The sequence below is a fragment of the Lepidochelys olivacea genome (assembly GCF_965140295.1).
Source record: "Lepidochelys olivacea isolate rLepOli2 genome assembly, chromosome: 28".
In the NCBI taxonomy this organism is placed as follows: domain Eukaryota; kingdom Metazoa; phylum Chordata; order Testudines; family Cheloniidae; genus Lepidochelys; species Lepidochelys olivacea.
The window spans coordinates 1,333,565-1,348,618 of NC_140438.1; the positions used below are offsets into that span (position 1 = coordinate 1,333,565).

Sequence of the window (15,054 nt, forward strand, 5' to 3'; positions counted from 1 at the left end):
GGGATACAGATCGGTGTTAAGGCTTGTTATTTCTTTTAAATGTGCCGAGAGGGTCATGCGCTATTATTAATAGGCTTGGAAGGTTAGATTTCTATTATAAATAGCAGAATTGTCTATTTCACGGGACGCACGCAACCCATGGGAAAAATATTTCCATGGATAATGAACATTTCCAGACCAGCAAAGTCAGAATAATGCAGCTTCAGAACTTATCCTTAAATCAAACTAAGAAGTTTTCAAGCAGCATTTTTCTTACTTTGTCCCTGAATTTCAATTATCCATGGAAATATTTTTTCCAGGGGTTGGGTGTTTCCTGTGAAATTGACGTCTGTTTTGACGTGTGGCGTTAACGATGTTTTTTAATGGTTCTAAAGCTTTAACTTTTTGAATCTCCCTCTGCGGTAATTAAATGATGACTGACTGGCCCCTCTGAATTTCCTGTAAATGTGAACAGTTAAATCGATAAAACCACAGCATTTTGCACAACTGTGCAAATTGAAATTGAGAATCAAACTAATGCTTAAGAATAAACCATCCATCAAAATTATTTAAAAAAATCCAAGCCTGTTTATTAACTACTGTGTCTATTTGAATGTGTATCTGCTTTCCCAGAACCTATTCCCATCTGTGCTCGTCGTCTGTACCGTTTGCTGTTTGTATAGGTTTAGCAGAATTCAAGTTTTACTTTATTTTTTAATTTTGATGGATAATATTGATTTTTATATTAGGGCATTGTAAAATATTTTTATTGTTTTTAATTCACAGTTGAGGGGAAATTATTAAATCGTTATTTAATGACAGTAGATGTTGAGATTCAAAAAGTTAGAGGTTTCTAACCGTTAGAACACATTGTTGACGTTGTGTGTCAAAACAGACAAATTCTCCTAAGGTTTCAAGCAGCATTTTTCTTACTTTGCCACTCTGTACATTTCTGTTATCAGTGGAAATATTTTTTTCCTCGGGTTTGCATGTGTCTGGTGAAATGGATGTTTACCAACATTTACTGATTAAAAATCCAATCCTTCCAAGCTCACGTACATAGAACACGGAGTCAGGGTTGTTTTTAGATTTGCGCTTTAACTTTAAAGAGCTGCCGGTAGCTTAGAGGTTAGGCAGCCTTTAGGTCTTGCTAGACTTGGGATCGCTACCTGGTTTGTGTGGCCACCTCGGACATTTTTACTAAAGCTCTGCTCAAGCAGAAATTAATTCTCCGGGCAGCGTCACCCAGGTGGTCAGACTAAATCAGTGAGATTCCAGCTGAGGCTCGTGAGCTGCAAGTGGCTTTTTAATGAGTCTCCTCTTTGCAGCATGTGATTGATTAATAATTATATCACATCAGGATTCTTTTACTGTGTTGTTGTTCAAAGGTAGTTGATAAAATAATACTTGGTCATGCTCATTTGCTGTGAGAATAATGTGTAAAAATGATTTCCCTGTCATACTGGTTAAATATGAACCTCCAGCACTATAGTAAATGAAATTATATGGTCGCACTGCTGTGGCTCGTTTGGGTAATGTGGCTCGCTAATTTGGCTCCTGAGGTCTGAGGACAGGAGAACCTCGGCATTACGAATGACTCGGGGAATGGAGGTTGTTCGTAACTCTGAACAAAACGTTCTGATTGTTCTTAAAAGTTTACCACGGACCATTGCCTTCATGCAGCTTTGAAACTTTAGTGCGCAGAAGAAAAATTCCGCTTTTAACCATCTTAATTTAAATGAAACAAGCGCACAATTTCCTTACGTTGTCAAATCTGCTTTTAAACTTCCCCTGTATTTTTTTAGTAGTTTAACACAGAACTGTCCTGTATTTGCCTTTTATTTGGGGTCTCTGCTACTGCCTGATTGTGTACTTCCAGTTCCAAACGAGGTGTGTGGTTGACCTGTTGGTTCGTAACTCCAAGTTTCTCCTGTATCTCTGGGCTAGATGATTCCAAAGCCGGCCGAGTCGGTTGTGATCTACGAATCTGCTGCATAATAGAGCCCTGGTCTTATACCACTGTGCCGGATGTAGTGCAAACAACCAAAAGACAGCCCCTGTCCCAAAGAGTTTGCAGTGGAAGGGTAAGACAAGAGATAGCAGGTACATGGAAACAACGGGACAGTGTTGGAACAGCGCCATTGAGGGTTTTTTGGTAAGCGTCATGACCAAAGAGAGCTTCAAGGTGGGCGTGAGGGGGCTGTGGTAGAAAAGGTGAAGAGGCTCCTTTGGAAGTTGAACCAGTGAGCAATGGAGGCTGATGGGACGCGCCAGGCTGAGCGTCAGCGAGCTGACGGGTTGCAGGGGATCGGCCCGGAAAGGAAAGACACGTAGCCGATGTTTCACGCCTCGGAGAAACGGGAGCCGGCGAAGGGATGCAGAGAGAGAGACCGGGCTGTGGGGATGGAGAGGGAAGGCCGGGTGCTGGAAGTGGTCTTCCTTGAACTGCCCACATCAGGCTGCTGGGTGCAGCCACAACAAAAACATTGTGCCGGGAAAACTCCCAATCAAAGTAGTGTAAGACAGTAGCCAGCTACCCTCTGGTAGCTCTTGAGACATGCCCACTGGGCTGGTGCTGATGGGAGTGACCTATGAATATTTACCAAGGCCTGGGGGGGCGGGGGGGGGCCAGGGGTGACAAGGTGAGTGAGATAGTGTCTTTGATTAGACTTTCTTTTATCGGATCAACTTTGGGCCGGGAAGGAAACCGGAGAGTCTGAGCTCAATCTGAGTTTTGGGGTAGATCGTTGCACAAAAGTGGTTAACCCACGTTGTGGGAGACCACTTAAAATGGAGTGGGGGATTAAGGGTTAGCCAGCGGCAGGGGGTGCGAGAAATTGAAATTGAGCCATAAAACCTGTGTCTGAGGTTATGAGTTTTTAGTGTCAAATTCATAACTCCACTCAAGTGCCCGGGCATGCCTTCCGAAGGGGACCGGGCTGTCAGGCGTGGGGCGATGGCTGGTTGGTGGTGCCCTTTCTCGTGTTTTGCTGTGAGCTCGTTGGAGAGCGTAGTCTGGTTTCACCCACGTAGTTGTGACTGGGGCATTTGACGTCTCCGTGAATTTAAGGCAGCTGGTAAATGTCAAAGATTCCCCAAAAGCCACGTGGTGATTTTTGGGGACTGAATGTTTGGGGTGTTTTTTTTTTTTTTTTTGCGGGGGGCAGGTTTCAGACTTGAGACATGGGCATGGGGGTGGGAATTGGAGCACTGAGGCACTGATCCCCTGAAAATCAGACAAGTCGGGGGGCCCAAAATCGTCGCTCGCTTTTCACAACCTCAGCTGTATATTTTGTAGCTTGTCCCGAGATGGAGAGGGGGACATACTGGGTTGGGGTGGGGAGGCAGGACTCCTGGGTTCTATTCCCAGCTCTGGGAGGGGAGTGGGGGCTGGTGGGTCAGAACAGGAGGTGCTGGGAGCCAGGACTCCTGGGTTCTCTCTCCAGCTGTGGGATGGGAGTGGGGTCTAGTGGTTGGAGCTGGGGAGGGATGACTGGGGGTATCTATCTTCACGTTTTGTAGAAGGAGCTGGTTCAACCTCTCGCTGGGACATGTTTCTGGGGGCTGTATCACAGATAACGTCAGGGACTGGGGCCCCGATCATGCCAGGTCTCTGCCCCCAGGAGATTACAATCTTTTTGTTAAACTTGTGTAAATGTCAGAGGGGGCTTTCGGGGCTGGATGAGCTGGAGCTGAACACGGGTAACTTCAGTGTGCCTGGGAGAATATCTTCCTGGAAGGAGTCAGAGCGCCGCTCGCTTCGGGTTGACAAGTCTGAAATCTCGCTGGGGAAATGAAGTTGATACAACTTGGATGGTCTGATACGGCTTAGCGGTCACTGGGAACACAGCGTAGCGTGGAGCGAGCTCAGCACGGTGATCTGCTTTATTCGCATCTTAGCCAGACGTGGATCGGAAATTGGCCTCCTGGCCAGGATCCGATTCTCGTGAATGCCCCTGCTGTGGGATTATTTCTGTGTCCTCCAAGCCAATCAAATCCCCGTGAGGCCGGGCGCTGCCCAGACACAGGCTGAGAGACAGGCCCTGCCCTAGCTGAGATCAGGGCCCCGTCGTGCCGGGCGCTGCCCAGACACACGGCAAGAGACAGGCCCTGTCCCCAGTCAAAGGAGGCAAAGGCAGGATTCTTATCTCTGTTTCATAGCTGCCCTGATATTGGCCTGGCGGCTCTGCGTGGTGCCGGGGTGGGGGCCCTCGCTGAGGTCTCGCATACGCCTGGCTGTGATACAAACCCCCAGCTGGTAACACTCCCCCCAGGCCTGCGGTTGGGAGGGGTACCCGGGCTGGAAATGCTGCGGCAGTTTCCTGTCAGGTTCTAGCTCCGGGGTCTTTGCCTCCGAAAGGCCTCGGCCGAAGGGCCGGGAAACTGCTGTTTGTGAGTGATGGAGCGAAGTGTAGTTAGAGCAGGGATGCTGGGAGCCAGGACTCCTGGGTTCTCTCCCCGGCTCGGGGAGGGCAGTGGGGACTGGTGGGCTAGAGCAGGGGGGCTGGGGGCCAGGACTTCTGGGTTCTCTCCCCGGCTCTGCCTAAGCGCCCCACGGTTTGGCGTTTGTCCGTTAGCTCTCGACGGTGGCCCTGCCAGAGGATTGGCCGCTCTGCTCTTTGTGGTTTCCCACAATCTTGACATGGGTGTTATGCAACCTTCTCTTTCTCCCCCCAACACCTTCCCGCCTCTGGCTGGGCTGCCTGGCCTGCAGCCGTTCCGGCCCAGGCCCAGCTGGGTCTCTGCTGGCACCAGGGGCAGGCTGACGTGGAACCGGGCAGGCTTCAGATGGTATTCTGGCCCCAAAGAGCCTGTGGATCTCCCTGCCACATGCTGATGCGGGTGCTCAGAGTCAGGAGTCCTGGGTTCTAGTCCCAGCTCTGGTTTGGGGTCTGGTGGGTTAGAGCGGGGGCGTGGAGGGTCAGGACTCCTGGGTTCTATCCCTGGCTCTGGTGGCTTAGAGTAAGGGGTCCTGGGTTCCCTTTGCCTTACATCCTGCATAAAGGACAGTGCAATGGAAGCTCTATGTTCTTGTGCCCTCCAGTGGCTGGGATGGGAATTGTTCCACTGTGTGTCCTATGCCCTTTACTGGAGAATTACCTCCACTCCACATGCTGGGGGCTACGCTCTGCAGGATACAGGGGTCTGAAGCCAGTGGTGGCCCCCCCCGAATCCATCACCGTGTGGACTAACGCTTCCCCTCTTTCCCCAGCAGCTCTTCCCAATGTGAATCCGGCTTCCGACTCTGTCGTGGGGGGAGAACGGCCCAAAAGCCTCATCAGCCCCCCTGCACCACAAGCGACCCGGAGAGACGGGTGCTCACAGATCCCCCACCCCTTCCTCTCGGAAATCCCCCAGCGCGCTTGGACCAGCAAGCCGCTGCCGTCTTGGTGAGAAACGCTTCGGGTGGGGGGGGAGAGAACCCAGGAGTCCTGGCTCCCAGCCTCCCTGCTCTAATCCACCAGCCCCCACTCCTCTCCCAGAACTTGGTGGGGAGAGAACCCAGGAGTCCTGGCTCCCAGCCCCCCTGCTGTAATCACATAGACCATGGAGCTGGTTCCTGGGGGAGGCATATGGAAGCTTTGGGGGGTAACGTTGAGGGGTGGGGGGATAGGCTAGAATTATTTATCCCTTAGGTAATGGTAGATATCTGAAATGGACCGGTGTTTTGGAGAGCGGCCAAGAGCCGCCCCTACCTTTTCCCATCCAGAACTCCCCCTCGGGGGCGGGGGGGCCTCACCCCTTCTTAACCCCCCACCCACAGCTGATCTGCACTGGGAAGGCCTGGGTAGGGGGAGACAGTGGGATGGGGGGAATGTGAAATGAGGAGTGGGGGGATAGTCCTTGATCCTAACCCTGCCCCCCCTTGGGTTCTGTCTTCTGGCTGCAGGTTCGCTACCGTGGGCCCAGCCTCCCACGGTGAGGGGCGTGGGGCTGTAGCCAGCAGGTAAGGAAGGGGGATGGGGGGCTGTGAGAGGTCGGGGTGGGGGGCAGGGAGCCCAGAGTGATGGGATGGGGGCGCCCGCCTTTCATCGCCCGGTTTCCTTCCTCGCTGTGCAGGTCGTAGGACAATAGAAGCTAAACTCAACGCACACACACAGGGCGATGGCCGCCGAGACGCTCAATTTTGGACCGGAATGGTGAGCACAGGGAACTGGGGGTCGGGGGAGCTGGGGGGCAGGGCCCAGGGAGAGCCACAAACACTGGTTGTGCCTTAACTTCGGGGCAAATAAGTTGATAATGCACCCACTAGACCCTGTTCCCCAAACTGGGAGAGAACCCAGGAGTCCTGGCTCCCAGCTCCCCCTACTCTAACCCGCCAGCCCCCACTCCCCTCCCAGAGCCAGGCAGAGAACCCAGGAGTCCTGGCTTCCATCTCCCCCTGCTCTAACCCGCCAGCCCCCACTCCCCTCCCAAAGCCAGGCAGAGAACCCAGGAGTCCTGGCTTCCATCTCCCCCTGCTCTAACTCATTCTAAGTTAACCCTAAAGCCCTGCTTGAAGGCTCCTAGCTGGCCAGACGCCCTTATGGCCTCGCTCTGTGTACGCAGCCATGTGCGTTGGCCCGGCCCTGTCGCTGACTGTCTGTCTGTCCCGCCCCCCCAGGCTCCGCGCGCTGTCCAGTGGGGGGAGCGTGGCTTCCCCCCCGCCCTCTCCTGCCATGCCAAAGTACAAGCTCGCTGAGTATCGCTACGGCAGAGAAGAGATGCTAGCACTTTATGTCAAAGAGAACAAGGTGCGTGTGTGCCCGGCTGGTGGGGGGCTACCAGGGGCTGGAATTGTGAAAGGGCTTTGTAACCCCCCCTCCCCACCCCCGGCCTCCCCTGCCTTTAAGGTGCCAGCCAAGGCAGGTAGCCAAAGCCCAGTCCATGCCAAATAAATGTGGAGGCTCCAGCCTGGCAGTGGGGAGCTCAGGCCACTGGTTGTGCAGAGATGGGAGATCCCCCTGCAGCTTCTGCCCCCCCCCCCCCCGGGACACTGACTCAGTGGTGAGGTTGCACCCAAACCTGACACTGCGCATGGACCGGGACGGCCCCAGAAACACCCCAGGGCCCTGCCCCTCCAGGCCAGCTGTGGGCAGGCAGGCTCAGCAAGGCAGGAGCCAAGTGTGGAGGGATCCAGGTGGGGGTTGAGAGGGTTCTGTGTGGGGCAGTCTGGGTGCAGGTGGCTCTGTGGGGGTATCTGGGTGCACAGGGGCTTGTGGGTGCTCTGGTAATGGGACTCTGCAGGGGGGTGCAGGTGAAGGTAGTTGGGGCTCAACAGAGGGGGGGTCCAGGTGTGGGGGGTTTAGTGGGGGTTCAGATAGTGGGGGAGTGGGGCTCGTCTGGGGCAGGTTTCTGAGTGCAGGGGGCTGGTGAGGCTCAGTGGGTTTGGGGATGACGGGGGATGGGCAGAAGGGGAAGCAGCTCCCTGTACAGGGATCCCTCCTCCTGCAGCTGAGGAGCGATGGGTGCAGGAAGTGGGGGGTGGGGAGTTTGCAGAGCTTCCTGCAGCCAGGGGAGAAATCTGGGGTGGGTCTGACCTGGCGCCAGAAGCCGTGCAGGGAAAGAGGAAGTCCCGTCCTCCCCAGCCCAGCTGGGAGGAGCAGCTGAGCTGGCGCAGGGTAGGAGCTAGCAGCTGGGTACTCCCAGTCCTGCCTCCTGCCCCACAGTGATTTGCCTCTCTGCCGCCTGCCCTGGGCCCCCCGAAACATACTGCTGGGGGGGAGTCACATGACCACTCTTGTGTCTTCCCTTTGCTTCCTTCTGCGGGGAATCAAAGAACTCCGCGGAGGACAGAAATTCTGCACATGCGCAGTGGCGCCAAATTCCCCTAGGCGTAAAACAAACCGTGGCCGGCCCATGGCATGTCAGGTGACCAGGGGGCAGGGTTCTGGCTGCCCAATGGGGTGACCCCTAATCGGTTGGGATAAGGGCTGTTGGGGTCCGAGTTCAGATCATCCACAGGGCAAGCCTGGTGTGACTCTGGGGCTCCCCTTCGAGATTCACTGGGGGGTGTGCACCCCAAGTGAAAGCCCTGGCTTTGGGGGTGGGGGAGGCCACCAGAGAGGGGGTGGCCTTGCTGTTTTTGCAGGGGGGGGGCAGGGGAGGTTTGCTCCCAGCCGCACCCCCCCAGCTGCTCTCTCCGTCCCCGCCCAGGTCCCAGAGGAGCTCCAGGATAAGGAATTCGCTGCCATTCTCCAGGAGGAGCCGCTGCAGCCGCTGGCCCTGGTCCCACTAACAGAGGAGGAGCAGGTAGAGGGGTGGGGGGAGCACCTTGGGGACACCCTCTGCTTGTGCCAGGGGCTGCACAGACCACCCCCCCAACAGAGATCGGGGGGGGTCTGCAGAGACAAGGGAACCCCTTACGACCAAGATCCCCAGGGGCAGTCCTGGGGATGGGACATGGGGCCTTTTCCCTCTTGGGGCGCCGGCTCCTATCCACCCCACTGGCTGGCTCGGGGGGGGGGGGGGGGGGGAACGGGGCAGGGGCCTGGCCCCCCGATCTGCCAGGCTGGAGTGATGTCTGGGTGCTAACCCCCCCGCCCCCCGGCTCTGTTACAGAGGAATTTCTCCATGTCTGTGAACAGCATGGCGGTGCTGAGGCTGATGGGAAAAGGAGGCGGAGTCGCTCCCACTGGAGTCTCCCGGGGGAGGGGCAGTACCCGGAGCCGAGGTATCTAGGGGGAGAATTGGGGGTCCGGGCACCAGGATCTGGTGGGGGGGATGGGGATGCGGGGATAATGGGAACCGACAAAGGGGGGCCCATGCCCTGGGGGTGCACGGGGACCGGTGGGGGCTGTTCCTGGCGGGACCCTGGGAGTGGGGCAGGGCTGGCCCAGGGAAGCCCCCCGTTGGCAGGCCGGGGTCTCAGCGCTCTCTCCCCGCAGGCCGGGGCCGAGGCGAGAGCGGGTTTTACCAAAGAAGTCCGGAGGAACCGGAGGGGGCGTTTGGGCGCGGGGCCCGGGAGATCCACCGCAGCCAAAGCTGGGATGACAGGTGAGTGCGGTGCGGGCTGGGGGGGCCCGTGGGGATTAGGGGGCCAGGCTCTGACCTCTCCCCTTCTCTCTCCGGCAGGGGCGAGCGGCGGTTCGAGAAGCCAACCCGGCGGGATGGAAGTAGGTGGTTCCTGGTTGCCTGGCTGGGGGGGGCTGTAACAGCCCGGTCTGTCTGGGGGGACACCCTGGGGGACCCGAGGACTGGACCGGGGGGGCTGTCTGTCGGGGATCCTACAGAGATATTCACAGGAAGAGGGGGTCCCCACAGTCATACCTGAGAATTGGGGGGGCCATCTACTGGGAACACCCAGACACCTTGAGGAAGAGGGGGCTCTGTCCCCCACCCCCACAGGGAGCTACCCTTCTTCCAGGTGCTCTACTGGGGGGGGGAGAGGCTCCCCCTTTCCTTAGAAGCTGCCCTGAAGGCGGGGCTGACCCCCTGGTGGTTGGATGTGGGGGGCACATGTGACTCGGCCCCCCCCCCACTGATTGCCTCTCCCCCTCTGCCCCCCCCAGCCCGGGCTCCCTTCGAGGAGGGGGCCCTGCCCCCCCGCAAGGACTATGCCCGCTCGGACAGCAACAACTGGCGGACGCTGCGGGAGGAGCAGGAGGAGGAGGAAGAGGCGGGGGGGGGTGCCGGACCCACCCCCGCCGGGGCGGCTGCTGGGGGCAGCTGGCGGCTGAGCGGGGCCCGGCGTGAGAGCGAGCGCTGGCGGTCGGCCAGCCCAGGTGAGGCCTGCTGGGGAAGCTGCCCGTGGGCGGGGGGGGGATGACTCTGGGGATTGTGGGTGGGGCAGGCTCGGGGTGGGGCCTGTGGGGGACCCCACCCATGATGGGTGGGGTAGGAGGGGCCATAGGACAGGCTGGGGGCGGGGCCTGTGGGGGACCCCACCCATGATGGGTGGGGTAGGAGAGGCCATAGGACAGGCTGGGGGCGGGGCCTGTGGGGGACCCCACCCATGATGGGTGGGGTAGGAGGGGCCATAGGACAGGCTGGGGGCGGGGCCTGTGGGGGACCCCACCCATGATGGGTGGTAGGAGGGGCCATAGGACAGGCGGGGGCGGGGCCTGTGGGGGACCCCACCCATGATGGGTGGTAGGAGGGGCCATAGGACAGGCGGGGGCAGGGCATGGGAGGTCCTGTCCCTGTTCTGAGGTTTCGGGTGGGGCTGGGAGCACCCCTCGTGGCAGCCCAGCTCCCCCCTGTTGAGTGAGTAACCCTCCTCCCCCCCGCAGACGGCGCCCCCCGCTCGGCCGGCTGGCGGGAGCACCCCGAGGGCCGGCGGCGCAAGTTCGACTTCGACTTCCGGGAGCGGGAGGAGGACCGGGGCGGGCGGCGGCACCGGGGCAGCGACAGCTTCGAGGACGACAAGGACGGGCTGCCCGAGTGGTGCATGGACGACGAGGACGAGGAGATGGGCACCTTCGACTCCTCCGGCGCCTTCATGCCCCTCAAGGTACTGGGGGGGGGACCCAGGAGTCCTGGCTCCCAGCCCCACTGCTCTAACCCACCAGCCCCCCTTCCCCTCCCAGAGCCAGGGAGAGAACCCAGGAGTCCTGCCCCTGAGCCCTGTCCTTTGGGGTAGCTCCTGCTGTCGGTTGGGCTGGGGAGTGGGCAGAACGGTGATCAGATTGACATGATTTGGGGTGGGATGCTTCCCCACTGCTATGTGCTTGGGGGTCCTGGCTTGACCTCTGACCCCTGAGCCCCTCCTCCTCTCTGACAGAAGAGCCCCAAGGAGCCAATCCCTGAGGAGCAGGTGTTCGACTTCCATCCGTTGCAGGAAGATGAGGAGAGGTTGGAGGGGAAGGAGGACGTGGAGCCTGGCTCGAAGGAGGCCCCTGAGAAAGGTAAGGGGGGCTCGTGGGGGGACCCCACTCCACCTGGCTGTGAGGGGGTCGGGAGGTTCGGGGCAGCCCCCCAGGTGGTAACCCGTTCTCTCTTTCTGTCTCTCCAGAGGCCCGGAAGGATCCCTCGACGGCCCCGGAGGAGAAGCGATGTTCCCCGCCCGGCGCCCCCTGGCTGTCGGGCCCCCCCTTTGCTGCTACTGTTGCCACTGCCACTAGTGAATGTGAGAGCACCCTGCTGGGGGGCTCGGACCCCGCCGCGCCCCTTGGCACCTGCGACAAGGAGCCGAAGCCTGCTGCGGAAGGTACCAAGTGGGCGGGGAGATGAGGGTGGGTTCCCCCACTGGTGGCCTGAGCCTATTAGACTTGGTACGATCCTGCCCCCACAGGCGTGGGCTGGTGGTGGTTTCTCCCCCATCCCAGAATGCATTTCTTCCTTGAGGGCCAAGACATTTTCACAGCTAGTGTCTTCATTGTCCCCTTTGGAAGTGGGCGCTGCTGGAGTCTGCTGAGAGCCTGGCAGAAAAGATCCCGGCCCCACTCAATGGGATGTTCACTCTGGAACCTACTGATGGTCCAGGCCTCTCCTGCTAACCTCAGTGGAAACCATCCACCTACCTTAACACCCCCTTGCAATGCTTCTCGAGAGCTGAACGCTGCCTGAGCCTGCTGAGAGCCTGAAACAATAGCTTCCTATGCGTCTTAATGAAGGGTGTTCACTCTGAAACCTACTAACGTCTCATCTCAGTCCTGCTGATTTTAGCAGAGACTGTCCGACTGCCTGTCTGTGGCGAGCCTGAAATGACAGCTCCCAGAGCCATCATGAAGGCTACCAAGGCTGGGGTCGTGGCCTATCTTAGGACCCCTCTAAAAACAGGGGGTGGCATTATGGAAGGGGGGGTGGGGGAAGAGGTAATGGATCCATGTAGTGACCCCTTCCCTCCCTCCTTCCCCAGGGGACCCAGGCGTCCTGGGCCTCCCGTCTCAGCTCAGCCCGGGCGCGGTCTCCACCCTCCCCTCCCCTTCCTCCACCCCCAATGCTGCTACTGAGTTCTCCATCGGGGACACCGAGGACGAAGATGGGATGAAACATCTTCAGCAGGTGAGTGGGGGAGCCCGGACACCTGGGTTCTCTCCCCGGCTCTGGGAGGGGAGCAGGGGACTGGTGGGTTAGAGCAGAGGGAGGGGGGGCTGGGAGCCAGGAATCCTGGGTTCTCCCCCCGACTCTGGGAGGGGAGCAGGGGCTGGTGGGTTAGAGCGGGGGGGCTGGCAGCCAGGACTCCTGGGTTCTCTCTCCTCCCCCCCCCCCCCCCCACACTCCTGGTCTGTGCTGTGGGGAAGAGAGAGGAACCCTCCTGCCCCCAGCTCAAGGTGATGTCTGTGCTGCTTCCAATCTGCCCTCCCCGCTGCCCTGCTGTGCCCCCGGGTTTGGGGGTGGCCAGGGCCTGGTCTCACCTCAGTCCCCACCCCAGGAAGCCGAGAAGATGGTTGCCGCGCTCCAGGAAAGCTCCATGGACGAGGAGCGCTTCACCCAGGCCATCCAGGAGCCTCGCAACACGGCTGCCGCCCTGCCCCTCTCCCACGAGGCCGCCATGAAGTGGTTCTACAAGGACCCCCAGGGGGAGATCCAAGGTGTGGGGGGGTCACAGCAGGGAGTTCCTCTGGGGTTCCTGTCCCCGGAGCTGCAAGATGCCCCCTGCCCCTTCTCGATTCCATACGGCAGCGGGGCAGCTGATTCCCGGCCAGGAACTCCCTGTCTGCCCCCTGGCAGTGCTGCTGTTAACCAGCTGCCCCGCCCCAGAGATGGCTGCATCTCGGCGCCGGGCGAGGGGTCCCCATGTCACCTGCTGCCCTGCCCCGGAGGTGGCCGCATCTCGGCGCCGGGCGAGGGGTCCCCATGTCACCTGCTGCCCTGCCCCGGAGGTGGCCGCATCTTGGCGCTGGGCGACGGTCCCCGGGTCACCAGCTGCCCCGCCCCAGAGGTAGCCGCATCTCGGTGCCAGGCGAGGGGTCCCTGTGTCACCCGCCGCCCCGCCCCGGAGGTGGCCGCATCTCGGCGCCGGGCGAGGGGTCCCCATGTCACCTGCTGCCCTGCCCCGGAGGTGGCCGCATCTCGGCGCCGGGCGAGGGGTCCCCAGGTCACCAGCTGCCCCGCCCCAGAGGTGGCCGCATCTCGGCGCCAGGCGAGGGGTCCCTGTGTCACCCGCCGCCCTGCCCCGGAGGTGGCTGCATCTCAGCGCCGGGCGATGGTCCCCGGGTCACCAGCTGCCCCGCCCCAGAGGTGGCCGCATCTCGGCGCCAGGCGAGGGGTCCCTGTCTCACCAGCCGCCCCGCCCCGGAGGTGGCCGCATCTCGGCGCCGGGCGAGGGGTCCCCAGGTCACCAGCTGCCCCGCCCCAGAGGTGGCCGCATCTCGGCGCCAGGCGAGGGGTCCCTGTGTCACCCGCCGCCCCGCCCCGGAGGTGGCCGCATCTCAGCGCCGGGCGATGGTCCCCGGGTCACCAGCTGCCCCGCCCCAGAGGTGGCTGCATCTCTGCGCCAGGCGAGGGGTCCTTGCATAAGCATCCTTGTTTCTCCGCTCCCCGCAGGGCCCTTCACCACGCAGGAGATGGCGGAGTGGTTCCAGGCCGGCTATTTCACCATGTCGCTGCTGGTGAAGCGAGGCTGTGACGAGGGCTTCCAGCCGCTGGGCGAGGTGATCAAGATGTGGGGAAGAGTGCCTTTCGCTCCGGGCCCGTCGCCGCCCCCGCTGCTGGTGAGCCGAGCCCCCCAGGACGGGGTCCGCCCCCTGTCCCCGAACCAGCCCGGGGCCAGGCTCGCCTGGGGGGACCCCCCAGCTCCCTGAAAGCCCAGCCTGCCGCTCTCGGCAGCCGCCCACCCTGAATCCCAGAGCCGCCCCCAGGCCAGGCGGGGAGATCCTGTTCGGCCCAGCCCCGGGGGGGACCCGAATTGGTTCGTCCTGCAAGGCCAGGGAGATGGGGAGCGACTGGTGTCGTGTAAACCGAAACATACCCAGCTCCTCTCCGCAGCCAAGGGTGGCAGGGTGTCTCCTTCGGCCCCCCATCTACCTTTTGGGGGGCCCCCCAGCTCTTTATTTTGCCCCCCACAATCCTTAGTTAGCGTCCAATGGCCGGAGGTTGAAGCGAGATGTCCCGGAGTCACAGGCCCCTGAGATCAGAGCCCCCCCACCCCGCATCCGGGTCTGAAACTGGCCCCACAGCCTGTCTCTGCCGCTTGCCCCCAGGGGAACTTGGACCAGGAGCGGCTGAAGAAGCAGCAGGAGCTGGCCGCGGCCGCCCTCTACCACCAGCTTCAGCATCAGCAGTTCCTGCAGCTCGTCAACAGGTACCTGCCAGACAGGTACGGTCCCGGCGCCTCGGAGGGGCTGGGCGCGGGGCGGTCCCCCCGTCCGTCCCCTCCTGCCGCGGGCGGGGCGCGGAGCGGTCCCCGTCACCATTCCCCGTCCCCTCCTGCCGCGGGCGGGGCGCGGAGCGGTCCCCGTCACCATTCCCCGTCCCCTCCTGCCGCGGGCGGGGCGCGGAGCGGTCCCCGTCACCATTCCCCGTCCCCTCCTGCCGCGGGCGGGGCGCGGGGCCGGTCCCCGTCACCATTCCCCGTCCCCTCCTGCCGCGGGCGGGGCGCGGGGCCGGTCCCCGTCACCATTCCCCGTCCCCTCCTGCCGCGGGCGGGGCGCGGGGCCGGTCCCCCCGTCCGTCCCCTCCTGCCGCGGGCGGGGCGCGGGGCCGGTCCCCGTCACCATTCCCCGTCCCCTCCTGCCGCGGGCGGGGCCCGGGGCCGGTCCCCCCGTCCGTCCCCTCCTGCCGCGGGCCGGGCGCGGAGCCCGGGGCCGGTCCCCCCGTCCGTCCCCTCCTGCCGCGGCCTGGGCCCGGGGCCGGGACTGAGGGGCCCTGGCGGGGGCCGGCCATGACTCCCCGGCCGCTCTCGTCCCGCAGGCCGCAGTTTGCCCAGTGCGCGCTGCAGCAGAAGCTGGCGGCCGGGGACCTGACCCAGCAGCAGCTCACGGCTTTCCTGCAGCAGCTGCAGGCTCTGAAACCCCGGTGAGTGACCCCCCTGGCCCCCCACTTCCCCGCACTCTGACTCCCACTCTCCTGCTGCCATCTGGGGGGTGGAGAGGGGGACTTGCACATTGTCTGACTGGCCAGGACTCCTGGGTTCTCCCTGGCTAGTAGCTGCCTTACCCCACAGGAGAGGCCCTGGGGGTGGCGGAGGCTCTCTCTCCTCCCGGGGGCACT

At 61.2% G+C, this 15,054-nt stretch overlaps 1 protein-coding gene across 6 annotated transcripts in view; it reads left to right on the forward strand.

The window, feature by feature from the left end:
- The window catches only part of GIGYF1 (GRB10 interacting GYF protein 1), a 28,375-nt gene that overhangs the window by 5,289 nt on the left and 8,032 nt on the right, over positions 1-15,054 (forward strand). For 2 of the 6 annotated variants that reach the window (XR_014709810.1, XR_014709811.1), the window contains exons 1-17: positions 4,440-5,369; positions 5,870-5,926; positions 6,040-6,119; positions 6,584-6,713; positions 8,116-8,211; positions 8,521-8,632; positions 8,847-8,955; positions 9,034-9,074; positions 9,471-9,683; positions 10,191-10,411; positions 10,682-10,805; positions 10,913-11,107; positions 11,759-11,904; positions 12,275-12,434; positions 13,390-13,556; positions 14,046-14,161; positions 14,755-14,859. Coding sequence is in view for 4 of the 6 variants with exons in the window: in XM_084616331.1 (XP_084472457.1) it covers positions 6,085-6,119; positions 6,584-6,713; positions 8,116-8,211; positions 8,521-8,632; positions 8,847-8,955; positions 9,034-9,074; positions 9,471-9,683; positions 10,191-10,411; positions 10,682-10,805; positions 10,913-11,107; positions 11,759-11,904; positions 12,275-12,434; positions 13,390-13,556; positions 14,046-14,161; positions 14,755-14,859 (1,970 nt within the window). In the remaining 2 variants the exon portion in view is untranslated. Of the gene's footprint in view, positions 1-3,661; positions 5,370-5,869; positions 5,927-6,039; positions 6,120-6,583; positions 6,714-8,115; positions 8,212-8,520; positions 8,633-8,846; positions 8,956-9,033; positions 9,075-9,470; positions 9,684-10,190; positions 10,412-10,681; positions 10,806-10,912; positions 11,108-11,758; positions 11,905-12,274; positions 12,435-13,389; positions 13,557-14,045; positions 14,162-14,754; positions 14,860-15,054 lie in introns of those variants that run through there. The other 4 variants (XM_084616331.1, XM_084616332.1, XM_084616333.1 and 1 more) reach the window with 4 other exon arrangements.